Here is a 27,856-nt window from a genome sequence, read left to right on the forward strand (position 1 = left end):
CCTATATCTCTTCAATCTTTAGTACAAGTGACATGCTTCTATGGCGAAACAAAACTTATGTCCTTCGTCTAAAGTTACACCAAATTGCACGGCTTTACCTCATACCACTTTTGCACAGTAAACAAATGAAATTGAAACACGAATTAATCAACCCTCTGTGTGTATATATATAAGAAACGTAAACCTATCTTTGTACCTGGAGGTTTATATATTTATTGTATAATTTCAATCTGCTCGGAAATCTTGGTGACCAACTTTTTTTTTTTTTCTGCATCGTTGGAAACTTGCCTCACATCGTCTTATCTGCGTAGTGTGTTTTCGTATAAAATACAAGTTGAACGCAAAGTATTCCATTGATTCAATTTCATTACTAATTAGTACCTACTAATTGTCACTAGAATTTTTAATATTAGCTAACTTGAAAGAATGAGGTACTAGGTATTAGCTCGTAATGTGAACAAGTGTTTTATGGAACGCTCTGTGTTAAACTTGTATTTTATAGCACACTACTCACCTAAAAATAATGAGATATGAGTTTCCAGCAACGCAATACAAAACAGTTAGTGACCAAGATCTTCAAGCAAATTGAATGAATTCGTAACACCTGGAGGTACAAAAGTAGGTTAATTTTCTTATGAATATGTACCCAGAATCCTGTAGCATCAATAATTAATTATACACATATTTATTTATTTATTTTTAAAAAAAAATGTAGCAACAAATTTTTCAGTACTTATAACATTGAATACCGCTGTCGAAAATGTATCTGTCTGGTTGATTGGGGAAACGACACACGGCATGGTAGGCAAGTTCAGCCTCTCCGGCCTAAACGTAAACATTCTTCAGTCTTTGAAGTTTAATGTAGTATCATCTATAGCAGCGTTTTTCAGTCTTTTTAGTTTTCGGTATTTTAACTGTGTAGTCAAAAATCTCACAGCAAATCTGTGAAAAAAAAATGCATAATAAATATGAAGTTACTTTGTATTTTTGATCATGAAGAAACATTACCCATTAAACTGCAACTACCTGACTATCGAAGTAGGAAAACTAGTTATTGTTACCGTTTTGAGAGTTATAAGTAACATACTTGCGTAAACCATTAGCGGTACCTTTCTTCGGACACAGCGTATGAAGATAGCTAACACGTGTATTAGTTGTAGTACTTAATGTCGGCTGTAATTTGTTTGTTAGAATTACTTTTTCCGTGTCTTTTTGTAGAGTCTTTATTATTAAATGCCTTTTGTAATTGCTTCATTTGTAAAGAAAAATGAGTAAGAAAATGACTTAAGAAATAGTCGATTATTTCGTTTAATAGACCAGGACCAGGCGGTACCGTGGCTACGATGTTTTCGTTATAATAGTACAAACTTCATGTGAGTGTAATCAGTGAGGACGTTATCGATTTTTGAAGTGCACTTTTTAAAACTATATAGTCATTTGGAGTATGAAATACTTTGTCATTTCCTGAATCGGAGATACTCTTTATGCATTGTAGTATAAAAACATACAAAGGTGGGTTTTCTTCTTAGGTAGAACTAACTGTGTATAGAATAAATTTAGAAATGACATCTACAGAACTAATAATGAAAATGCATTCTTGTTGGAGTCTGTAATTTGAGTATCGATATTTAATACTCGTGAATTTGATAATAATTAAATGTTTGAAAATTCAGAGTTCAGTAAGAATGGAGTTGATGTTGATTTATCTTCGTTGCCGACATCAGAAGAAATTTTGAAAATATCAAACTTATTTCAGAAAAATTTTAGTCAAATCTCAGAGAGTAACATTTCACTTGTCGAATTCGAACGTAATTTAATTTATACTAAGAACCGATTTGTTTTCTCCTATGTCGAACTTAAAGACTTCTTGATATTTCAACCCGAAGTTGGATTGTCAACTTCGCTATTATGTGGGAGCTGCTATATTTGGCAAAAAAAAAAAAAAAAAAAAAAAAAATGGGGCCACGGTGGCTCAGTGGTAGAGCGTTCACCTCTGGTGCTTGGGGTCCCGGGTTCGATCCCAGCCCCCGCCAAGTGAACTTTGTGGCGGACAAACACCGTGTGCGTGGGTTTTCTCGGGGTTCTCCCGTTTCCTCCCACTTTATTCATTCCACCATTTCACTCATCTCTCATTATCACCGTCTCCTTTAGCCTAACCGGCATAACCGTGGGACGTAAAACTTATAGATTTCATTTTCATTTCATTTTTATATTTGGGAAAAGTTTTGTAGAGTTTGATTTACGTAAAACTTCCTTATATATTTATTGTGTGTGTGCGTGTGCACGGTGTCCGTGTGGGACAGAAAATATCTCAAGAACTAAAAGTGTTTCATAAAGAACTCAACTTTTGAAATATCCGCCATTTCTGTTCGAGTAAGTTGGCAGCACTGAACGTTGCACAGTATGGACAGGAATTCACCGCATTTGTAATAAGTTTTGACTGTGACAACACGCTGTTCCGTCATGAGTGCTTCATTCCTATCCATACAAAAAACACAACATTAATGTGCTATTCGTCGCTTCGTGACTTCTAACTACAAAGACAACAGAGGAAGATTATGTAACGTTCAGTGCTTCCAGCTTACTAGATCAGAAATGGCTGGCATTTCAAAGAGGTGCATTGTTTACGGGATACCGTTTACTTCAGAGATCACCGTCAGTTTTGACCAGGATATAAAGGGTGAAGTGTTAGGGATCAAATTCGTTGGTGAATGTGATCAGTTCTGTTGATCCCAAGACCTGAACAACAAAATCGGTTTCCCATATGTTCGTATCGGAGAAGTTGTGCGTTTCATCCTTGCTGTACTACAGTGCTGAAGATATTAGTGGGTTAATATAATGCTCAGAAACAGAATCCTAATCTGTCCAAACAATACAGATCGGAGAGTACATTTTTGCCAGTGGGCAGTGTAGCAGAACCCCAACTTTGCAATGCAAATTTCACAACCTATGAAGCAAATTTTTATGCTAAAGGGGAGGTTAACGAACAAAAGCTACGCTACTGTCTCCAGATAACCCCAGGTGGACAGGCCCGTGTAAAATGGTAGAGCAGGGAAAATTATAGTTTGGACATGGATTTGGCAGAACACGTAACATTGGCTCATTTGTTATCCCTGGCACTTTAACCGCAGAACGTTACTTAGACATGTTAGAACAACTCATTCAAGACGGCTGTGGATAGCAGTTTTCCCTTATTTTACTAACATGATGGGGTGCTGCTTCATTATGGATTGCAGGTTCGTCAGTATCTGAATGAACAATTTTGTGGTGGAGGGATTGATCGACGTGGGCCAGTGGAATGGCCTGCCAGATTACCTGATATATCATCATTGAACTTCTACCTGTGGAGTCATCTAAATGAAATGATATATGGCTAAAAAATTAGGAATTTGGATCATTTGGAGCAACGGGTACAGGATACATGTGCACAAATCACACCTCAGACATTGTTCCGCGTTCATACAGCTTGAGCTTTAAGCGGCCAGCACATTGAACACATTTTGTAAGGTGTCTCAGTCTGAGTTTCATGTGACTGTAACTACATAGTTATTACAGTTACATTAAATCTGATTATACCATTGAGTTTCTCTTAACATTCTAGCCCTGCTTCATTTATCACCTGAGCCATTTAAAATTTTTGAGCAAGATTCAAGATGGCAGACAGCAGGATGGCGGCCGTTCACCTGACATGCACCATAAAGGTTTCCCCCTCGACCTAACCTGTCCCTACAATTATCAACTCCGGCTATCTACACGCACTTTCATTTTATAAGGGGTCGTAAGGGACTTTTGACTCCCCCTCTCTCTCTCTCTCTCTCTCTCTCTCTCTCTCTCTCTCTCTCTCTCTCTCTCTCTCTCTCTCTCTCTCTCTCTCTCTCTCTCTCTCTCTCGAATATACGAGTTCGTCAATGTAACTCAATCAAGCACTGTAAAATCGGCTGATATAGGTATATGCATACAAACTTAAACACTTCCTATTTCGAGCTGTAGACATTTCATTCAAATACAGTTAGATGTTTCTAAGCTATAACACTCTGAAATCAGATGAAGCTTTTAAAGACATCTTGTATATCGACATATAAAAAAAGGTTGAATCAAATTGCTGTATATAATCATGCATTGGCGTAGATCCATAAATGACTTTATTCTGTTGTTAAGAGTTACCCTTAGAATTGTATTATTTCATGGACTGCTTTACAGTTTGCGCTCATATTGTAGTTAAGAATGGTAAATCTCCTTCTCCTAAGTAGTTACCTATCCAGTAAACGTGTCTGTAGGGTAAGTTTTAGTGTTTGCGTTGAGTAATGAAGTCAATGTCTGCACCAGAGACTATTGCTGCTTAATTCTATCTTTTATCTACAGCTATTATTTAGTGTGTAACAGTATGAAGTTTGCATGGTCGTTTTTTATTTCATGGCTGAAATCTTACAAAAGATAAAATCGTTAAATCTTTCCGGTGATACCGAGCTCGTACTGACATTGTTCTGTACTTGGTGTTGTGTAAAATTTCAGTGTATGTGTTTCTTGTTTCACCAGTATATGTGTATTTATTTTATGTATTTTTATTTTTCTCTCTGGTAGTAAAGTGAAATACAATTGTCGTTCAGGTCAAGAGCAAAACTTAGTTTTTAAACAAATAACAGATTAGAACCAGTAAAACAGCACTTATTTTTCAATACAGTTTTCAGCTAATTGCACCATTTTTTTTACTTAGTTATCGGCGCCTTAATACTAACAATATAAGCATATGTGTGTCTACGTCTCAATGATCGCAACGATGCAGAATCTCTTGTCTTGGAGAATGTTCCAACACGATTGGTAATACCTCTATAACTGGGTTCTTCTCAATGACGAGAGCTTACATTTTCTGGATGTTAACTCATAGCAGGACGGGCTTTGGATTGTTTGTGCCCTATAGGAATCAGGACGCTTTCCTGCCTCTTTTACTTTATTTGTCCATGCTATTCCGTTATTATAATAACTGTCTGGCATCTGAAAGTGCCGTTATGTAACATTTACAGCAGCGATTCCCAATAATTGTGTTGCGAAATTTTATAATTTAAAAGTTAATTTCATGTCGTACAAAAGACTTAAGTCTGGATTTTACAAGACACAACTCATTTTTACCACGAAGCCTTTAATACTAACTAACTCTATGGCGTACGGAACCCGGAGGTTCAGTGCCGCGTTCACAAAAACTCTCCATCGATTTCTGTCCTTAGCCAACTGGATCCAGTTTCTACTTTGTATTCCTATTTCTGCGAGATCCATCGTAATATTGTCCTCCCATCTGCGCCTTACTCTTCCTGATGGACGTTTTCCGATTAGATTTCCAGTTAAAACTTTGAAAGCGTTCTACTTTCTTCCATTCTGGCTACATGACCTGCCCACCTAAATCTCCTAGACTTGCTGAACCTAAGAATGTTTGGTAGACCTTATAAATTATGTAGTTCCTCGTTATGAAGTTTATGCCATTCCCTATTTTCGTTCCTCTTGGGCCCGAATATTCGTCTTAGGAACTTGTTCTCAAATATTTTCATCCTACGTTCTTCTCTCAGAGTAAGCGACCATGTTTCGCAACCATACAGAACAACAGGTATGATTATCGTTTTATATGAAGCCTTTAATAAAAAGTTAAAATCAATTTTGGGGCCCTTGAATTCTTTACATATGTTTTACGGCTATCTCCTAGACTGCTTCATCGATGTGAATAATCTTTTGATACATGATTGGACCCTGGCCTAACTTAGTTTTCTCACATTTTAGGCAAGGAGGGAGGAGTGACATAAAAAGTAATCGAAATATATATATATATATATATATATATATTGGTATTCATTCCGTAATTTTTGGGGTCGCTGAGATGAACACTGACACACTCGATGCCATTTAAGTCCAAGTTCAGGTAGTGAGGGGTAGAGGGTGGAAAGGGTGACATGTAAGAATAATAGAGAACGATAGATAGTAGTGTCCAGTTCATAATTTTCGGGTTGAATATGAATAGTGACACTCCAAATGGCATTTCAGTCCAAGTTCAGCACTCATCGGCATAGGCGGTGAGAAGGGGTGAGAATACCGTGCCCAAAATCTACGTTATTTGTTGTTTTCATAAACTTATTCAATCCGTGCGAAGAACGGGTATTTTAACTAGTGTGCATATATTATATACAAAGGGTGGATCATTTACCTTGATACGTTCTTATTACTCAAACTAATAGACAAAAAAGATAAAATTTTGTACTATGCAAGTATTGGCAGGGAGAGATTTACATACTTTGTGATATCATAACGTTAACAGCGTTGTCAGATGGCACTACGTCAGATTAATATTTCAAATCTATATCTCAAACGCACTTGTAGTATCACGTTTGTCATGTGATGTTGAAAACTAAGGACGTTATAGTATCACAAGCATCGCAAAACAACCACATTTTGAAGGGTTGTACAACAGCAATAACGCAAGTCCGGAGTAATGCATATCCATCTGTAATGTCGAATGCTGCGTCACCATATGGCGTAATTCGAACAAGTTGATATAAAATTATAAGGAGTTGAAAATTTTACTTTTTTATTATCATTTTGAAAGGGTTTTAATTCGAAAAATGTTGAGTATCACATCGAATTACTTGCATGGTTTCCAATAGGCATGAAGATCATAATGCCGTTTACAGCAATTTGATATATTACTTATAATGGTGTATCTGTGGGAACTTTCTAAAACAATACTTTTGATTTATCTTGTTTCTATAACATTAAAACAATACTTTTTGGTAGGTATAATTACGATAAATTCTCGGAATTACATAATTTCAAGCACTGTGGCAAACTTTTAACAGTTTTCATCATATCTTCAAAACAGTTTCAGATATCAGATTGCTATGAATGATATTGTGAACTTCACATCTATTGAAAACCATCTATGCAATTAGACGAGGTACTTATCTAAGCAGTTTTTTGATTTTTTAAAAAAGTCAAATTATTAGTCCTGTAGAAAAGCTATACTTCGTCGCGTAATCTGTATAAAATGTGTCTTTAGTTTCTAAAACGCTACTAACGGAAATGTTAGTCTATGTGTACATGATAATGTTAACGAAATTTCTACGCTTTCAGAATTCCGAATATTTTACTAAAACATTTGTTTTTCTATCAAATCATAAATTGCTTCGTGTGACAAAAACAAGGACATTACGGAAAAGCGATTAAAAATGACTAGTGGGCTTCAAAATGTCGGTGTGTAGAAGGATGCAGAGAATTAGCTGAATCGGGTATTATTTAGTTTCTTCCCCAAATTACTTGGTAGTGACTCGGCTCACTTAGTAGTGATTACGGTTCGTTATTTGCTGTTGTGATTACTATTAATACAGTGTGAACGCAAAAACTAGTGTATAGAACACGATCCAACTTTTGCTAAATGGCCATCAAAAAGCACGAATGTTATCTAACCGAGTCAAGACAGAAACGCAGCATGGGGCGGAGCGGAAGCGAAGAGATGCATTTGTGGGGAGCAGGCACGTAAACAATGGTGAATATGCGTATAAATGAGGTCGTTCACGACTCCTCACTATAAATCACAGTACCGACTCCGGAGCCGTCGATGGATTTGGGAAAGATACTAAATGCCATCTGCTGAGTCGAACGAAAAACAAAGATGACAAAATGATCGAAGTAGTGGGAGAGGAAAGGACAATTGTAGATGTAATTGAAAAGAGGAACTTGTTGCGACAGTGGCTGAGAAGGAACTATATCATAAGGGACGTGGCAGGTGGAGAACGGAGAGGTCGAAGGAACGGAGAACGGTATCAAAATAGAAAAATCGTACGTAAAGACATAAAGATTACCTAAAGACTGTGGCGCATGGAATCTTCTCTTTCGTCAAGTGAACTGCCGTTAAAGACACAATGTGATGATAATCGAGTGACCAATTTTCTTTGATTCTTGACTTTTTCTTTCTTTCTTCAGAATACAGTAATGTCCTTTCGTGTTATAGTAGAAAAGGGAAACTAGAACAGACCCACATTCCTTCATTAAAATCGAGGTGTTCAAGGAAACCAAAATTTTCCAGACAATAAGTCGTAGAAAGAAACATTTTATTTAAAAAAAAAAAAAAAAAAAAAAAAACTTTTTTTTTTTTAAGCTCTTGTTTTCTTAAGCATCATATAGTATCGGTGTTAAAAGGAACGCTAAACTCGTATCCAACTACTTGGGCCTTTGGATGAAGCCAGAGAATTTTCTGAGTTTACCAATTGTGAGGCAATTCGGTACTTTTAGAGGCAACTCAGCAATTTAGAGGTACTAAATAGTCAAACAACAGTCATAAGGACCGATGTGCTATATACAATACTTCCTTGAAAGTTATCTGACCCTTACTTTAATGTAATGATAGACACTCAACTGAAAACTTTGGTTTTGACCTGAACGTCCTTTGTGCTGGCATTCTAGATAATTTCTTGAAACTTTTATTCGCCCTATTGTTGATGTATTTAATTTCAATACTTTCCTGTGCTGTATGCATGAAATACTGTATAAAAAGTTCTGTTAAAAAGTAAAACTTTTGTATAAACTGAGACAATGAAAAGAAGGAAGGAGTCGGGTGTGAGAAGCAAAAATTGGTGTTGATTGATGTTAGCATGTTGTGATTCTGTTCTGCTGCTAGATCCCTTCGCCTCACAAGGAACTCAAAATGCGAGCGCGGGCAATCTTTCGTCCCAAGACGCGGGCAGCTTTGAGATGATTGATAATTTTGGACAGCAGGATGGCTTCGAGAGTGGAGCAGGTAAGGAACGACTTTACTTTTTTTTTTTTTTAATTAACACCTCAAAATTATTGTCAGCGTCTCTTGATAATGTCACCTCAAAACTCAGTGTCTTGATGTTTTTGTTACTTGTTTGTATATTGACTCAAAACTGTCTTTCACTAAAGACATAGACAGCATGGTAGATATTGATATGTCGTCTGTAGAGTGTTGTCCAGAATATAGTAGCATCTGACATCTAACTATATTGATCGTTTTTCGTAACGGAAGTTACTAACTTCAGAATGAATGCAATAAAATACAGGAAGTGGTTAATATTTTCATTGCATGTTAACTTATTTTGCTGGTAAATTTATGTAGGTGCTTTAAGAAAAGCATGAATCTTTGAAATTACTTGATTTATTTGGAGTTAGCGAACATTATCCCAGTATTTAAAAAAAAAAAAAAATAACTCGTGAAGTAAAGAAACGTGTTTCCAAATATTTAAATTGTGTGTTCTGAAATCATTATTAAAGTTATAACGCAAGGGGAATAGGTTATAAATAATAATAATAATAAATAAGCAGAAAATTTTAAAGAAATGAGTTTCTCTTCTTTAAAAATCATAAATTTTTAACACTTTTTCTCATTCCCAACATTATGAAAAATGTTATTTTTGTTGGTCTTTTTATGTTACAATAACTCTTCAAATTCCTATATTTAATTCTTTAAAACTGTTTCAATCCATATGAAATGATCATATATATATATATATATATATATATATATATATATATATATATAGGGTGTTACAAAACACCGAAACACCGACAAGGTTTGGGAGGTGATTCCTGACACCAAGATAAGACAAAAAGTATAGACCAACCTAGGTGCACAAGTGCTTCCTTTCAAAGTTATAGGCTGCCGAGAACATGAAAAAATGAACTTTAAAGGTCCATAGCTCCAAACCTATGGGATCTACCATACTTCAAGTTATATGCCTGTAGCTAAACTTCCTCTATAAAAATTGTTACGTGAGTACCTTAGGATTCTTAAACATGGATATTTGGATAGGGCACATGGTAGTTCCTAAGTGAAGTCTTGACCCGACTACGGTAAGTCCCATAGTTTTAAAGCTATGGACCTTTAAAGTTCACTTTTTCATGTTTCCGGCAGCCTATAATTCCGAAAGGGAGCATTTCGTGCACCCAGATTGGTCTATCCTTTTCGTCTTATCTTGATGTTAGGAATCACCTTCCAAACGTCGTCGGTGTTGTTTTGAAACACGTACACTCTCGGTTATCGGATCCTACGGATTATCCGAGGTGGTGATTACCTATAAATATTTTCAACTTGAAGGTAATAGTTAAGTGTTAAATCTTATTTTTAAAGGAACTTAAACTAATATATAATTTTCTAAATTTTATATTATAATTCATTGAATTTCGTACTGTGATACTATAATTGGATAGAAACGTACAGTATTAATTTTATGCTTTAGTATAAAACTGTACTCGGCCAAAAAAAAAAAAAAAAAAAAAATCCACTCATGGAAGACGAACACGTAATTGGCATTTTTCGAACTACAAGAAGAGTGTACTCTTCATGATGTTATCCCTGTTCAAGCGATGGAGTCATATTGTCGCATGGAAGCGAGGAAAACAACTGAAACAAAGAACAATTGAGAGGTTTTATAGTATCTGTAATTAAATTTAAATTTAGTGTTTGTGAAGTGAAGTTTTGTTCATAAACAATTTCATTTTACTGCATGATTCTTAAAACTGTTTTTGTTTAGAATTGTTCTTTCTTTCAAATCATTTCACTATAGACTTAACACTCGATGTATTGATAATAAAGGTGTTTAAAATTAATTTACTTGTTTAGAAAGATCTACTTATAAAATAATCTCAAAATGCATTTCACTTGCGTATTATCCGAGGTAGCCTCGTTCCTAATGGAGAAGGTCTTGTCTAAGAATTTTGGAGAAGGCTTTGCAATTTTAGGTTTCTAGAATTATTACAAATGATGATCGTATATCTAATAACACACAACCTCATTTATAGACGTCCCATATCTGCATCTATTTTATATAAACGAAGCAAATGAGTTCACTATTTTTATTTATTTATTTTTTGGATACCCTGTATACGGGATACTTACAAAGATATACTCTACATACACAAATCAAGCCTTGAACATATAACAATCTGCCTATCTTCGCACTTTTTTTTTTTTTTTTATGTTGATATTTCGACAAACGCGGGAACCATTTTCGCCAACCGTTTTATTATTTCTTGCAGGCCGGAACTTCTATATTCTTATCAATGCTTTTTACTGCCTTGTATAGAAAATTACCCTAAATAATTTTCCGGACTAAACTGGTTTCACAGAATACTCCGAATTATTAGTTGGATGGATAATAATCGAACGGAAATATTAAAAGTGTAATGAGTCTTTGAAACTAGTTTAGTCGGGGAATTATTTTGGGTCATTTTCTTTACACAACTACAAAAGCACTTAAGGAGAATAATATGTAAGTTCCAGTCTGCAAGAGGGAAGAAACGATTACGACTGTGACTCCCGCGTCGAGTTGAAATGTAACATAAACGAAGAGGACCACGGTGCAAAAATAAGCACATTGTGATATATTAAGATATGTCGTATAGCAATCTATCAGCAACTATGTAAGTCTTAAAGAGCCTATACTGACGAGAATCGCTTAGCTCCGTATTTATTTGTCTTTCTTTATTTAAGTTCCTGTATGTGTGTATCAATGGTATGTTCCCTATACTATTTTGTATCCAGCCTCATATAGGGTGTTTCAAAATGTAAGAACTCCTTTTGCAGAAAGTAGTATCAATTTTCTAGCACTGCATTATTCCTCGGCCACTATGTGTACGCCAATTTGAACTAATTACCATATTCAAACGTCGAATTGGCTTTATCTGAAATGTCATTGTTCTTACTGTCTGTTCATTCGAAAAGTGCCATGTTCAAAATTTGAACTCAGTAAATGTAAATTTTGACTCTGAAAAAAAAAAAAAAAAGTATTTGGAATTCCAGCATAAGATATTCCTGTATTGCCTCAAAGCGGAACAACAGGCGACAATGCAACAATGTCGCAGAAAGAAAATGCAGGCTGCAGAAAGATTGGCTTACTGCTAGACGAAAATTACGGTTGCAGAAAGTTTTTTTTTTTTTTTTTTTTTCGTAAATAGAACATGATTCAGAACACATCAACGTCTCATAGTCATGATAATATACCGATAAAACTTGAGAAGCGCGAAAGGGGAGAGTAAGCGAAACGTACAGTCGCCAATACGAGTGCTACAGTACATGCAGCCGAGTCGAGACCCTAGCAGACAGCTCTCCGGTGCTTGCTGAGCCATTGCGTATTGCTTGGTAGCGCTGCCGTCGTGGTTTAACGTAATTGTGATAGCTACGTCAGGACAAGTTGTAAAAGATGGGGGTCTCTAATTAGCAATATTATGACTAACCGCCGTGCAGCTAGTGATTTTTCGTTTGAGGAGATTGGCACAACTGATATGTTGACTCACATTGAGATAAATGGACCATTTACTGGTTAGAGGAGTAACAGGAAGTCTTTGAAATGGATTTTCAACCATTTCAAGCATGTTTCTGGAGACAAATTAGTCTAAACAGATGACACCCAAAGTTATAAGAAGGATGCAAGGAGACTTTGCAATCTAATTCTTTTTGAGTAAATATGTATTGAGATTTCTTGATTGATTACTTATTCAGTTATTATACAACCCTATAAGCTCCATGTGTATTTATCTATAAATAAAAAACCTATAAGTAATAAAAGTTTAGAAATATAGAATTGTAAAAACTTTTTTTGCTTTTATGCGCTTGATGAACATTTTGTTATAATTTTATTACGCCAGTACTAAAATGCTTGCAGAAAGTTTTTATTTTTTATTTTATTTTATTTTTCGTGAGTCGTCACAAAGTTGAAAAGGGTTCTGCTTTGAGGCTGTCTTGAAGACCCTGTAACTAAGCAATATGATATATTTCGTTCCTTTGGTAACTTAAAACGTGAATAAAATTCACTCTGTATAATCAAGTAGTCTATAAACTATATTATTTCGAAGTAAATTTTTATGCATTTTATATTATGCACTATTAAGTTATACAAGTGTCGAAAAGTTGTTAGTTTCAGTTAGAGTTAATTGATGTTACTTTTAACAATGTCCCATGAGAGTTCTTAAAGATTGATGTAATTGCAATTACATCTTGTTACACTTTGAATATGCGTATATAAACGAGGACTGGAAGGATTAATTTCTTTATGCAATATGCTTTCAATGTTATTAATTCATCAAAATATTAATAATTAAAGGTTAAATAAGCTTGACATTTCTTATGTAGATGAAACATATTTAAATTGTATGCTTGTGTACAACTATATGCTTATTGTGATTGGCCTTGTTCCTTCAGAGGTTCCTGGATTGCTGGAAAAGACCGAGGAATCAACAAATGAGAACGGTAAGTTCAGTGGTGCTTCTGCTTGTGTGCAGGCTTCTCATAGTATACTCTTTGTAGGCGTGTAGAACTAAAACCTATCTAATATAATTACTTCTTAACTACAGCATGCCATACGGTTGCTTTATAACTTCGGTGTGTGAATTGATCATTTTCTTTAAGTTGGCTCAGGTAAGGAGTTATAGTAAGGAATTACGGAGAAAGTGAATACTTTGAAATAGGTAACGTGATGTTTAAAATGTTTTACTAAGTTATCAACTGTTAATTTGTAAATTTTTATAATTGTTTTAATCAGGTACAATTTATTAACTTCGATGAAACTGCTTAGCATATGCTTACTGAGTTTTATCATCAGCATTAGAACGATGGAAAAATCATATTTGCAATGGCGGAAAGCAGTCAAAATCGTTGGTTAAGTACTTAAATATTACGTTTAAGTTCAACGAAAGTACTTAGAAATTAAGAAACATTCAGAGTGGCTCACTGTAGAATACCCGATTCTGATTCCAAGAACCAGTGGTTTAATCCTATGCGTAGATAACACCAACAGTTAGTCTCTCACTCACTTTGTGCCAGCAATGGATTTATAGTTATATTCTTGCATTGTTCACTCATCTTCTGTAGCCTACGGGAAATAATTATGAAACATTAAAAGATTTCAAAAATTTGAGAAGGCTGAAATCAATGCTCTATTAACTAATCTAGTTGCAAAGCTGTCAGGGCTTTATTATTAGAAATCAAAATGAAGCTGTAGCAATTAAAGTATGAATTTTGTGTCAACATCTTCCCGTTTTGTATTGAGCGTTAATATAAGGATCTATGTTCCAGTCTGGTTTCTGTATTAAAGATATCAATCGGTCACTGTTGATATTAATTGGCGATTTATTAATGTTAATAAACATTTTGTGCAAACTAATCATTCATATTGGAACGAATAATGAAACATGTATGTTTTAAACGTCAATTGATTTGAAGATATGTAATTTCTTTGTATAAAAGATTCACCATACTCTGGCTGTCATAAGTGAAATAATCTACAGGATGTTTCATAACAAGCACAAACCTATGCTATATTGAGAATTTTGAAATAACCATCTTAATGTCGGTGAAAAAATTACAGAGTATTCCAGAAATATGGACAGAGTCATTTAACACGAAAACTGCTTATTAGAGATAGTTGTAGGATCAAAATCAGTGATGGGAGGGGGAAGTAATAATATGAGCATAGGCTGATCCAGGGAGAGGGAGGACGAGAGGCACAGTAACCAGTACTACAAAAGCCCGGTGAGAGAAAACTGAAAAACTGCCCTCCGCGCCCCCAGAAGTCCGTCGTGGATCCGCCTCTGAATATGAGTACTACAGATTCAGCATCGTTCATCATCTTGATGTGTGATTTTTGGAATCACTTGTATTTCTTCAGACGGAAACAGAGGTCATGTGATTCTTGTTTTAGGGCATATTCCTGCAAAGACCGTTATGCGAAATCGCTCATATGAGGGGTAATTACGTCATAAACAAAACTCGTCATGTGGTTTTGCGGTCAGATTGCTCCCATCGTTTTCCGCTAATTGTTCTCAAAAACAGATAGGTAATTTTGTTAAAATGGTAACAGTAGTGCACTTTTTTCCTGCAACCGAGCAAACAGTAAAAACAGTGCATTCACTTTTCTTTCTTATACAATTTTGAACTTTTGCATGATGGTTTTTGAAGATGCAGTGACTATTTGCATTTTTTTCCCACGAGACATGGCTGTCTCAGGTTCAAATCCCCCTTAGGTCTCCTCAACATTCATTTCTCATCGTGTGGTTTAGCTTAAAGGACAAATCGTAAAACACAAACTTAAAAATACGAGGGCTGCTCCAAAAATAGTGTTCCCATCAATTTTACAAGTAGACAACATTGTTTATTCTCATAGAAATGTACATCGTTGGAAAGAAGACACTTTGCTCTATTTTTTGACATAATCGCCATCTTTTTCTACGCATTTTTGTAGACGGTGCTCCAATTCCTGTATCCCAATGCCGTAGAACTCCGCCGCCAACTTGTTAAGGAAGCTTTCACCTCGTCTTTGACTTCATCGTCACTTCGGAAGCGTTGGCAACTCAAGTGTTCCTTTAACTTCGGGAACAGTGATAATAGCTAGGCGCGAGGTCTGGACTGTACTGTGGGTGAGGCATTATAGTCCACCCGAAGTTTGTCAAAAGGTTTTGGATTTGACGGGAGACGTGAGGTCCGGCGTTGTTGTGAAGCAGCGTTGCCTCGCCGGCAACTGTATCTCAACTGACGACGAATCTCCACGGGTGGAGTCCCTTTGACGTGCAAAAAGCGAATTACAGAACGAATCTCGCACTTGGCGGGAGTAACAATGGGCACCTCCATCTCGGAGCCAAGTTTTCTCAATTTCTGACGAGTTGTTAATGTATACAGTGTTGCATTTTCAGCGTGGTATACGACACTGTTTCTGTTGAGCAGTTCTGGTCCTTTTTGAATTGGTAGGGGCACTCGCACTAGTAGTTTTGGGGGCGCGGTGGCTCAGTGGTAGAGCGTTCACCTCTGGTGCTTGGGGTCCCGGGTTCGATCCCAGCCCCTGCCAAGTGAACTTTGTGGTGGACAGACACCGTGCTCGTGGGTTTTCTCGGGGTTCTCCCGTTTCCTCCCACTTTCTTCATTCCACCAATTCACTCATCTCTCATAATCACCGTCTCCTTTAGCCTAACCGGCATAACCGTGGGACGTAAAACTCAAAGATTTCATTTCATTTTCGCACTAGTAGTTGACAGTACAGTTCCAAGTTTGTTGTTCTGCACGGAGGTAGCAGCTCGTGATACACGGTGCGCTTGCAATCCCACCAAATGCACAGTGTAACCCTCCTGGACGTCAGTGTGAGCTTCGCCACAGACTGTAAATACATTTCAAGGTCATCAGGCTGTATCTCACACATCTAAATGTACAATGAGAAACTCGTGAATTACTTTATTAAACGCAGAAATCTAAGTATAGAACAATAATAATAATCATAAAAATTAATGAATAGCAAATATATATTTTCTAATTTTAACATCCTCAACTAAAGAATCGTGTAACATACTGTTTCCGTAACGGTTATCTGTCAAGTCTACTCACATTTTTTATAGTTTCCGTACCTTCCACCATGTGCTATTAAATTGTCTGCACCAGGATAGACCCTTTTATCCAGTTCTTCGTACGTTTTTAATCTTTGATAGTAATAGTGTAAGAAAGAAATTGCGTTCAGTTGCTTAATACTATACGCAACAAGATATTTTTATACTGAAATACTCTGTTACGATAAAATTTTAGCTGTGTACAATCGTGCCTTACCAACAACTTATTACAAACAGATTGTCGTCTATGTTACTTTTAAAGAGCTGTTATTAAAGCTATATAAATACATAAACTAATCTCACTAATCTTATATTCTTTCAGACATTTTAGAATAATCAATATATGTTATACTCTGTTTGTATCATCAGTTTTTGCAAAGTTTTTTTTTTTTTTTCTAACACACTCTTTGCGTACATTTTATTACTTTTGATAGTCTGTAAATAATGTTCCATTTTAAAGAGAAAAATTATTGGATATTTCCTGGTAACATCCTCCTCGGAGAAAAAATGAAATCGTTTCTATTGTGAATTTTTCTATTGAGGAGGAGAAGTAGATACATTGTTTATCGGACTAATTACAGAAGATAATACATACTAAATACAGTGGACTCGCAAGTTAAGAACTCCATCCGTTCTGTAACGCTCATAAACTAAAGTGTTTGTAATTTGGAATTATTTTTCCAATTGAAATTAATGTAAGTACAATTCGTTCGTTTGTTCTAGCCATTAAAACATGGTATCATATGTATTTTTAAAACTTTTTTAAGTGTTTTTCTGTAATGAAAAATATAGGATGGCAATAACATTATCCTTTTGAAAGATTAATGATTAACGCTAATTAAACAAAACAGGATAAGAACTGAAAAACACAAAAGGTGCAAAAAAGGAACAAAAAGTAGTTTTTGAACACAGAACTCTTGACAGTTATGCCATGCCGTGGGGAGTGAGCGGTCCCAGGCGCCGAAGTAAGGGGACGCGAAATTCAAGAGGAAAAAAGAAAAGAGAGAGGAATAATTACTTGGAATATTTTAAATTAAGAGCAATATTTTTCAGTCTAATATTTAATTTGACCAAGGTCAGATTTATACTTGTGCATATACATAAAATGGAAGGGAAAAAGCAATAAAAAGTGCTCAAAATCAAGAAAAAGCAGGGTTTATTTTTGGAAATTTTTCTTACGCTTCGCACCAACCATGGTGGCGTTTGGCGGCTGGTCTATGGACCTCACTCAATATGTATGGGGCGCCGTCGTATACTCTCGCCCCGGTCGATGATTTTGCACGGCACGATACTGCTTGACAGATATTTCAGCAAACGTGCAAATGCATTCATAGGCTTGCGTAATTGTCGGGACGCGGTCGTATCCCGAAGTATTGTTCGTAAGCGGGGATAAAACCTTGTTCTCAAAACAAGGAGTTCGCAATTCGAGAGTCCACTGTATGTCATAGCAATAGTTCAGTTTCTACAACAATAGTTCTCAACATCTACATTTATAATAGGTTGTTTTATTAGTAACTATTAACTACTACTATGTAAGCTAAATTTCTGTGTGTTATCCAATTTAAATGAGAACATTTATAATGTTGTTATTTTGCAACTAAGCTGCTGCACCTCAGGAAACAAAACCGGCGGAACCTCCAAGTAAGTGATTATGGAAACTATTCCGAGTTGTACTAACTGAATTTATGTAGATGTATTGTTTTTCTGTAAGTTTCTACATGTGTACTAACAGTAATGTTGTGTAGTTAATAGCGTAGGAATAAAAAACCTTAGATTAACATTTGAGTTCAACTGAATGCAGAATCATAGTTAGCAAGCTGACTTTATAGCTAATAGTACAACTAAATTACAGATTCTAGTATTTTCTGTTTAATGTATTTTTTCTCTACTCTAGGTTTGTTCAACTATTTAATTCAATGTTATTTATGTGATTGCAGTGTTATACATTCACACTGATTCTTCATGAACCGTAAGAATCAAAATAGCAAAATATTATAAGTGGCCGAGAATCTTAATAACCTGCATTTGCATCAAAATTACAGTTGACATATATAATTTTTGCACATAGTTTGCACTAATTTCAAAACGACTTCAAGAATCAATTAAGCCTTGGTTGTTCTATCTTTGACCCCGACAGATACGCAGATAAGAAAGCATGGAATAATATTGTCCTGATCCTTCCTCAGTACCTCCTATAAATGATTGTGCTGCCAACACGTTGTTCTGGAAACAAGAAAATGTCGCAATTGGAGACCTCGAGAGTTAATCCCTGAATGTTCTGGAATATTTTTTCTTTGTATAGAGCGTAGAGTTAGAGGTACAGCAAATTTGCAACATTGTTGTTGCACAGACACAAATATAGCTCTGTCAGACTCAGAGCCTGAAGTGCCAGGATGATCGTCGTTCTTAAAAGTCTCTTTATCTATATAGGAGATATTTTGATATTTTTTTTTCTTTCTTTCTTGAACCCTCCATTGTCCCCTGCTTGGTATCTTGTGACAGACGCTGCTCCCCCTGACTTCTAATTTCTGTTGTACTCTCCTTATAGTGCCCTCTCTTCCGTTTACATTTGTCTCGGCAGTTGAAGTGGAGTTTATTTATAGTGTGATTCTGATAATTTTACAGCCCTCCTTTATATATATATATATATTTATATATAACTTTCAAGACAAAATAAAGCGAAAATCCTATATAATGGCATACCTTGCAGGGCCTCCTTCATCCACTAAAGTGAATAAAAATTTCACTATGTGGCAACGTCGCAGGTTAACTTGGTTGATCTACGAATCCATTAAGCAGTTATATTGATTGTTATGCTAATAAAGTAGTGCTAGTGTCAACGTATATCGATTTCAACTTCCTTCTGGAAAGAATCGATGTAACTATTTGATAGATTTGGTAGATCTACTCTGAGGTTCTGTATCTGCGACGTTGCCACATAGTGCAATTCGTGTCTCCAGACGAGGTTTAGAAAGGTATAGAAATATATATATATATATATATATATATGTATGTATGTATGTATGTATGTTTTGCTTTATTTTGACTTGTAGAATAGTGCTCTGTAGTCCGTGGGCGCCATTTTAGAACACCCTATATATAAAAACATTATAGAATAATCACACTTACGCAATACATAACATACATGTTGTTTACTCCTCCCTTAGTTCTTCCAAATTTAATACAAACTAGAGCTCGTAATATACCATTTACTTCCTTTCTCATAGATCAGTTTCTTGTATTACTTTTCCGATACCAATCTCTTGAGTTTAGATGTAATTTCCAGTTTTTTTTTTTTTTTTTTTTTTTCGTCCTTCATTTGACTATTCTCTGAAAAATCCAGGATTATACATCATACAAGGTTAACCGAACTTATCAAACTTGGCACGGAAGTAGACTTGGACGTGTTATGTAAGCTTACGAAATACCTTGCCCCAGGCCCGAGTTATGAGCGGTCAAATTTTGAGTTTTTTTTTTTTCTTTTTTGAAAACAAAGTTACACACCGAACTCACCCGATTAAGATCAAACCTATCATAATGGTTTGATCGTAGTGGCACTTACTTCAGTCTGGCATAATGATTGACTTCGATCTGTTGTATAAACGTCTGAAATATTATGGCTAATAATTTATTTATTCATTTCTTTGCTTATTTATTTTTGTTCTTTTTGTTTTTTTCTATCTCTTTTTAACTTACTAGTTAGGAGCATCAGAAACGTGAGGTGTAATTCCATGATTACTACTTATGTCTGTGTGTTTGTTTTTCTTGCTTAGCAGCTCATTTACTCTATATTTGCACTTTTCAAAAATTAATTATATTGTACATTTGAAAGTAATGTTTATTCAGAAGTGATTCATGTAGCTTTTGTATTTAGGTCATTTCCAGTTTCGTTCTCATTTTGACGTTCTCTTGCCCCTATCATTCTTTTCCAAAAGGACATCCGTTGTCATAGTTTCAATATTATTTTATATTAGACATTAACGTGCTGATAATTTCGTTATCGCTTAGAGGTTGGATAATTTTCTGCATCATTGTTATTTTGTTGCGCGTTTCACAAGAATTTTTTCTTTGTCTTGGTTTTCAAATGCTTTGTCCAGAGCCTATTACAGATACAATTGTCACGTTATTGTATATTATGGTGGTTCTTTAAGATTGACGGAAGTCATAATTTGCTGTGTGATCTTCAAAAATCCTTTTGTATGGATTGCTCCATTTTTTATAGTTGGACATTCTCCTAGTGTGTTGCGAGACCATAATTGCATTATTTTTCTTACATAACGTAGTTTTACATTTATATTATGGTAATGTCATCAGCATAAGAGAACAACCGATACCGGAACACCAGATCTTCTGAAGATGTAGATTGAATGAAATTCAAAGAGTATTGACGGTGTCGCATACCATCTTTCTTTGCTATTCAGCTTGAAATTCTAAGCTTACCAATACCCTTTGAATTGATATTCTCTCCCACTAGTTATTTGTTCATTTTATATATTCATTGGTGTGTATTCACCTTTTTTTTCTTTTTCTTTTCCATTACCGTTTAACTTTTTGTATAATTGTAAATAGAAACACTCGTGTTGTGTAAAATTACACATATTGCAAAACGGAGAATAACCACTGCTCGGGTTTTTGTTTATGTAAAAGAACGCATTGAGGTGTTGTATGGTCTAATGGTAGTAGAATTAGATAAATTTTGTGTAGAAAAAATATAGGAAAATTTGTATTGTTAATGTAAAATGCTGGTGTCTGCTTATTTTCATGTTACAACTTTTGTTATACAGTGAGACCTAACTTTAATGAAACATATGTGTTTCCATTGAGTCTTGCAGTAAACAGGAAATATATGTACAGTGGGCATTACCGTTGCACCACTCGATACCGTTAACACATTGACCGCCATGTGAGCCATATGTTTCACACTAAACTGCTCCTTAAGGCCCCCATATATGGCTCACGCGTTGACTTTTGTTTGGCACTTATCTGAGGTCCTACGAAAAGGATTATCTTTTCTTTTTCAATATGATGTTTTGGGCCAAGTTTGTAACTATATTGCATGACTTTTAGCTTTTTGAATTATACATCCATATCCACGGAAAATATGTGAAAATGTTAACTTGCTGAAAATGCGAAAATGCAACTTGTTTGTGCTTTTATTCAGCTGTGGTACTTCGCAGTTTACAATTTAGCATATCCAAATAATACGTACCTAGAGACCTCAATATTCAATATTCCAAGTTCTTTGGAACCAGATCTGGCTCCTGGTGGGAAAAAAATGCGTGAGCCACATGTGGCTCACGGGACCTCAGAGGAACAAATTTACTTCTAGGCTCTGTGAGCCACATATCGCTCACAGGGCTTAGACATAAATTTGTTACTTTGAGGCCCCGTGAGTCATATGTGGCTGACGCATTTTTTTCCCGCCAGGAGCCAGACCTGGTTCCAAAGAACTTGGAATATTGAATATTGAGGTCTCTAGGTACGTATTATTTGAATATCGCTTCGTGGCCTGATGGTGACCATAAGGCAAATATACGTTGGCATCATGAGTTGGTCATCCATCCTCAAAAATGACTATGGGCAGTCAAAGTGTTAAAGGTAGACTTCACTGTGTAGTGTCTTTGACTTTCCGCCAGTCAAGGCCAACGTATCTCCAACTTGAGGGGCGTTCGGACTAGTCTTTCAAACGATCCTTTTGCCAAAGTAAATGAACGGCTAGTTAATTCTGTGTAGTTCTTACAGAGATTGTTGTAAGAGTAAAATCGAAAATCAGTAAATAAAATAGGTTATTTTGAAATGAAAATAGGTTACTTAAGTTATATTCGATCTTGGCTGTTTCTTACAATCCATTAAATATTATTTAAACATTTGCCGGAAACGCACTTGCACTTCAGTATAAATTGTCAGTGTAGTGTTCTGTATTCCTTTTTATCTTGCGTCCTTTACGTAAACTGTGTTGAATTGATCTGTTTATGAAGTTAATGTATTGATTACTTTCGCAAGTAGACTTATTAATAATATAATTTAGATTTATTTATCCTTGGGAATGTCCAGATAGTCCATAATTCAGTAGTTTCTATTATTAACATAATTACATTAAAAATTTAAATTAATAACAACTGCAAATTGTGCATATCTATACTATTGAGTGCAAATTTGTACTTATTAATGCGCAATGTTTTTATTATACTGCAAACTATTTCAATATTAACTTATCATCATTCCTGACTAGGTGCACATTCTTTCCGTTCCTACTGCATATCTGCTACAGTTATCTGTATGGCCTATACAATAATTGTGACTATATGTCAGCTTGACAAAATTGAAACATAGAACCGTGTATAAAATCGTTGCACAAGATTTCACTGATATCAACGTAACTATGAAATAAATCAGGTGTAATCATGGATAACTCTTTCAAGTTATTATATAAATCTTCACCATGAACACTAAAATTTCCAGTGTTTATGCAGTGGCATATCAAAATCATGTTTGGAAGTCATTATTTTCCACATTGAAAAAAAAAAAAATCATTATGCATTATTAAATACAAATTGACGCTCAACATTAAAATATAGTTCGCGTATTTGTCAACTAAATCAACATTTGAGATAGATTCTTACGCATTATAACGTGATAATCAAATACGATACGTGAGTTTTCTATAAGGCTTTTTCGTAACTTCGTTAGCAGTGCTTGCTTGCGATACGCAAGCTCAGATTTTCTTCGGTCAAAACTGTTATGCATTTGTATATGAAGTATTACGGAACTGTTACATCCGTCCGCCTGTATGTCGACGTGTATCAGAACAAAATCGGTAAAAAAGTAGCGAGAATTAAAAAAAAAAATAGTTTTAGTGTTTCTATAAGGGATTTCATCTCCTCTCTTAATCATATCTTCACAAACCCGAAGTGATAAAAAATATTTCTGGTTTCAGTGTAGATCACCATAAAACAAAACATAGTACTAGGTAGGGAAAAGCATTTCATAAAGTGGATTCAGCTTCCGAAGAATAGGTTTCACCTCCACCTAGAGACCTGCACGGGCCGGGCTTGGGCGGGCCAACACTGTTATTTCTTTGGGCGGGGCCGGGCCGGCCTTGGACTGGCCGACACTGATTTCTCTTCAGGTCGGGCCGGGCTGGGGCCGATCAATTGCAATTCTTTAATAATTATTGACTTTCATTAAACGATAATTGGAATAAAGCCAAACGTTGAAGAAGTGTGTCCGTGAAAAATGTTACAAAGAATGCAATAGCTATTTACAGTTTGTGTTGCTTAGCGGCTCCACTTTCACTATAGAGGATTGCATGCATTATGCGGTAAATTGAGCTCTGACCTTGACCTTCACTGAACTCAAAATATAAAAAGAAGGGATGAGAATGTTTTGCCTGTCGCTAAACAATATTGCCATCTTCACTTTATGCTAAATATCAATTAAGTTAGATTTTTGTTACAGGGAATGGAGTTTTTGCTCTCTCGATGACAGACAAAGTTCTAGGAGGCAATGGTACCATTCGGAAGGCAAGCGTCAGGTTGTGAACCAAAGTTTAGGAAATGTTTCTGAGGGTTAGGTCAAATTTAGTACTAAATTTTGAGAAAGATTCGGGCTCGAGCTATTTTTTTTTTAAATTTATCGGGCCGGGGTCGGGCCGAAAACTTTTAAAATTTATCGGGCTTGGGCCAAGAATTTTGAAAAACTTATCGGGCCGAAAATCTCCAAAACTTTTCGGGCTGGATTGGGCTCGGGCCGAAAAGTTCGGCCCGTGCAGGTCTCTACCTCCACATCTTCTACCAAAACTGGCAGTGGTAGAAATTAGTACTATTTCCGGTTTCAGTATTAATCTTCATAGAACAAAACGGTAAAAGATGCGAGAATTTGATTTTTGATATGGATTCAGTATCCCTAGAATATGTTTGATTTCAACCCTTATCTCTGTATTCAAACTGGGAACTAGTACAAATCTATGATTTCCAATCTCAACACAGATCTCAATAGAGCAAAATCTGCCATAGACATTGAGAAGTGGTACTTATATACAGATTCAGTGCCGCAAAAGTAGTTTCTCCTTTGAATCCTCTATTTAAACCAGAAATGATACAAATAAATTATTTTCGGTTTCGGCTTTTATTACCATAGAATATAAACAATAATAAATTACAAGGAGCTGTTGTTTGAAATGAGTTCAGAGTAACAGGGGTTGATTTCCTCTCGACCTTTATTTCTCTACTAAACCCAGATCATATAAAAAAATGGCTACCATTTCTGGTTTCATAATTTATCTCCATATAAGAAAACTGATAGGAAATACCGAAAAATGACTTTTTCATGTGGATCCCAAGAGAACGTTTCATCTCCCTCTATTCATATCGGAAGTGGTAAAAAATATAGGTATTTCTGGTTCCAACACTCATCGAAAAAAAAAAAAAAAAAAAATAAGCCTACAAATCGTAGCGAGAAACGGTTTTACGATATTGATTCAGTGCGGATAAACATGTTGTATTTAATTCGTACCGTTCTAGAAAATCCGTAAGGTGTAGATATCTATTAGATCAGGAAAAGGGTAATAGGTCATGAGAAATTATTATACATATGGATACATCGTCTGAAGTACTAGTTCCCCGGTGGGGATACTGAGTTGAAATGGTGGAACAGCTTTTTCCAGTCCAGCCATCGTGAGTGAGGTTGTTCTTGGATTTTCCTCATTCACAGCAGGCAAATGCCGAGATGGGTCCTAACATACAGGTTCCAGGCCGATTCTTTCCTTCCCATTTTATCTGATAGTGTACTCACCAATGGGCATTCCTCATACGTGAAGGGATCAAGGCTGTAGGTACCGGTAATCACCAGAAATATGTATAAATAAATCAATCAAGAGCAGATTTCATCTCCGAACCTATCAGTCTATTTCAACCGGAAGTGAGAAATCTATCGCTTTGTTTCAGTATTGAAACCGAAGTGGAACGCAACTCACTTTTGTGTATATATATTTGTGTTAGAATATAATTATTTTATAAAGTTAGACGATAATAGTGAAATTAGGCAGTCGTTCCGAAGATACTAGCATTTATAAATTCAGGCTACTTACTTTTCTGTTTCGATTGTGGAGTCATAAAATAAAAATGTGTATACATTCTTTTTTATTTATTTTTCAAATAACTTTCGATCTTTCTTTGCAGAACTAGAACGACCGCACATTGCCTCATTGCAATTTTCCACTTCCTCTTTGCACGCTTGAAAAATATGATACCGTTTCGTCACGTTTTCTGCTCATTTCTTCACTATACACTTCCACGATATGACTGTAAGTGTCCGATGATGGCGACACATTCTTTGCCTACAAAAAACAAATCACAGCTCGCAACTCCAAGCGAGACCAGCTTTCTAAACTTATTTTCATTTAACTTGCTCTGATGCGTCTGCGGACTCGCAATATCTACTCGCACAAGCGCCATCTGTCCACTTTTAGAAAACAGTATTTCCTCCATAATGCGTGCTTTCCCAGTGCTGCTGCTTGTATTTTTTGTTTTATCCATTCTCGTATATGAAATATAGATAGGAAAAAAACGTGCTCATGCATATTTTGTTTTTATTCACCCCTTTGTGAATCATTCATTTCAATTGATTTCCGATAGCTGTACTTCTAGATACTGTACTTACGTTTAGCTGTACTTCTAGATATGCTTATTTGTACGACTTAACTTTGTTTAATAATAAAAGTACTCGCTGCGAAATCGGAAACTCATATTTTTGGTAAATAACATTCTCATGGAGATCAATTGCATATTTTTTATCAGGACCCCTACCTGTGAAATGTACTTTGTTTTCTTTTTGAATTTTCACATCCTGCAAAACAACGACGGACGTCAAAGGGCTGAAACTTAAAGCATGAGAATATCTACGTTAGAGGACTTCATCCAGAAAAGCTCAGATTCGTGGCCATTTTCGTTCTTGCAGAAATAATCTGTTGAAGTCGGGACTTTTTTGTCCATGACATACTTTTTCAAACCTCAGTTTTACTCTTTTATATTTCTTGGATGACAACCTTTAATACACAGTCTTTTAGCTTAAAGTTTGCTGAACATTTCGGTTTTTATTTCCACATCGATCAGATAATGAAGATCTAAGAAACTTCAGATTCAGTAATCTCTTTAGACACCACAGAATGGCGCCTTTTTGTAAACAAATGGCTGCCACTCGAAACGTACAGTCACTACAATTAAACTAATTGTTATTTTGAACTATCGACATGGTAAGGTAAGTGCACAGAAAAGACTACATAATTGTCGAGCAACATGATTGGACCAGTTGACGGATTTACCCCTCAAGGCAAACATAACAATTAATTAACGTTAAGCAAATTACGGACGCACCCTTCGCATTTATTCAAGAGGAGTTCAAGTGTGTAAGTTTAGAGTCCATGTAGAAAGGATGTATACTAGTGATCTTACTAGTATCTAGTGATTACTTCTACTTATTCATTAAAAAATCCTTCTTTTTTAACATTAAAACTCGCTTGAATCTGTAATACGTTCAGTGTATATGCATGTTTTTGGTAATGAGTCTACCTTCAACAGCTATTAGTGTCCTGTTTACTAAGAGAGTCTTCTCTTGTGACGTACTAAAGCAAGAAAAAACTTCAAAACTTGTCAAGTATGGAAAGTATTAAATAAAGTTAATTTTAAGAAAAGAACTATTTCATTGTGAAAGTAATATGTTAATAATGGTTTATGTTTATTTTAAAGAGCCATTTCCTCCTTCGCAACCAAAACCCGTGAGGGAAGAACCAGAAAAGATCCGTAAATGGAGAGAAGAGCAGAAAACACGGCTGGAAGAGAAAGGTAAGTGACGAGAAAGCTTACAAATAACATCGGTAATGAGTTTTAGACTTCTATGTTACTCATAAGTAATCCGAAGTCTTGTGGAATATGTCCATCCGTCTGTCTGTCGACAGATGTTAGAGCAAGAATGGTAAATGGTAGCAAGAAGCAATTTTCTGATTTGAATTCAATGTCCTAAGAGCAGGTTCCATCTCCGTCCTGATGCCTCTGTTGAAACAGAAAGCAGTATGATAAAAGTGCTCTTTCCGGTTTCAAAACTAATCGCCATAGACAAAAAGTGCAATAGATAACGAGAAGGGTTTATTATTATTATTATTATATTAGTAGTAGTACAACAACAACAACACTGAGTTCTCACTGAATTGCGACCACCTATCTAATACGTGGTTGGTTCACCTCTGGCTCAGAGGACGGCCTGGACGTGGCGTGACGTGGATTCTGGTAGTTGCTGATATGTTTCCACGGGGATCTGATACCACATATTCCTGATGGTATCCCACAATGAGAACAGATGTTGCTGCAGGAGTCATCGTGCGAAGAGCTAGTTCCGCAACATCCCATGAATGTTCTATAGGTTTAATATTCGATGACTTAGGGGGCCAATTCATACGCTGTAGCACCGTGCAATGCAAGCCAAGCAAATCGAGTCCTGGCTT

At 35.8% G+C, this 27,856-nt stretch overlaps 1 protein-coding gene across 4 annotated transcripts in view; it reads left to right on the top strand.

Moving 5' to 3' along the window:
- The window catches only part of Clc (clathrin light chain), a 54,502-nt gene that overhangs the window by 14,368 nt on the left and 12,278 nt on the right, over nucleotides 1-27,856 (top strand). The window contains exons 3-6 of one of the 4 annotated variants that reach the window (XM_081739023.1): nucleotides 8,654-8,773; nucleotides 13,193-13,240; nucleotides 17,962-18,000; nucleotides 27,105-27,200. In XM_081739023.1, the coding sequence (XP_081595149.1) occupies nucleotides 8,654-8,773; nucleotides 13,193-13,240; nucleotides 17,962-18,000; nucleotides 27,105-27,200 (303 nt within the window). The remainder of the gene's footprint in view (nucleotides 1-8,653; nucleotides 8,774-13,192; nucleotides 13,241-17,961; nucleotides 18,001-27,104; nucleotides 27,201-27,856) is intronic. The other 3 variants (XM_081739024.1, XM_081739026.1, XM_081739025.1) reach the window with 3 other exon arrangements.

The sequence above is a fragment of the Thermobia domestica genome, chromosome 14 (genome assembly GCF_964235325.1).
Source record: "Thermobia domestica chromosome 14, izTheDome1.hap1.1, whole genome shotgun sequence".
In the NCBI taxonomy this organism is placed as follows: domain Eukaryota; kingdom Metazoa; phylum Arthropoda; class Insecta; order Zygentoma; family Lepismatidae; genus Thermobia; species Thermobia domestica.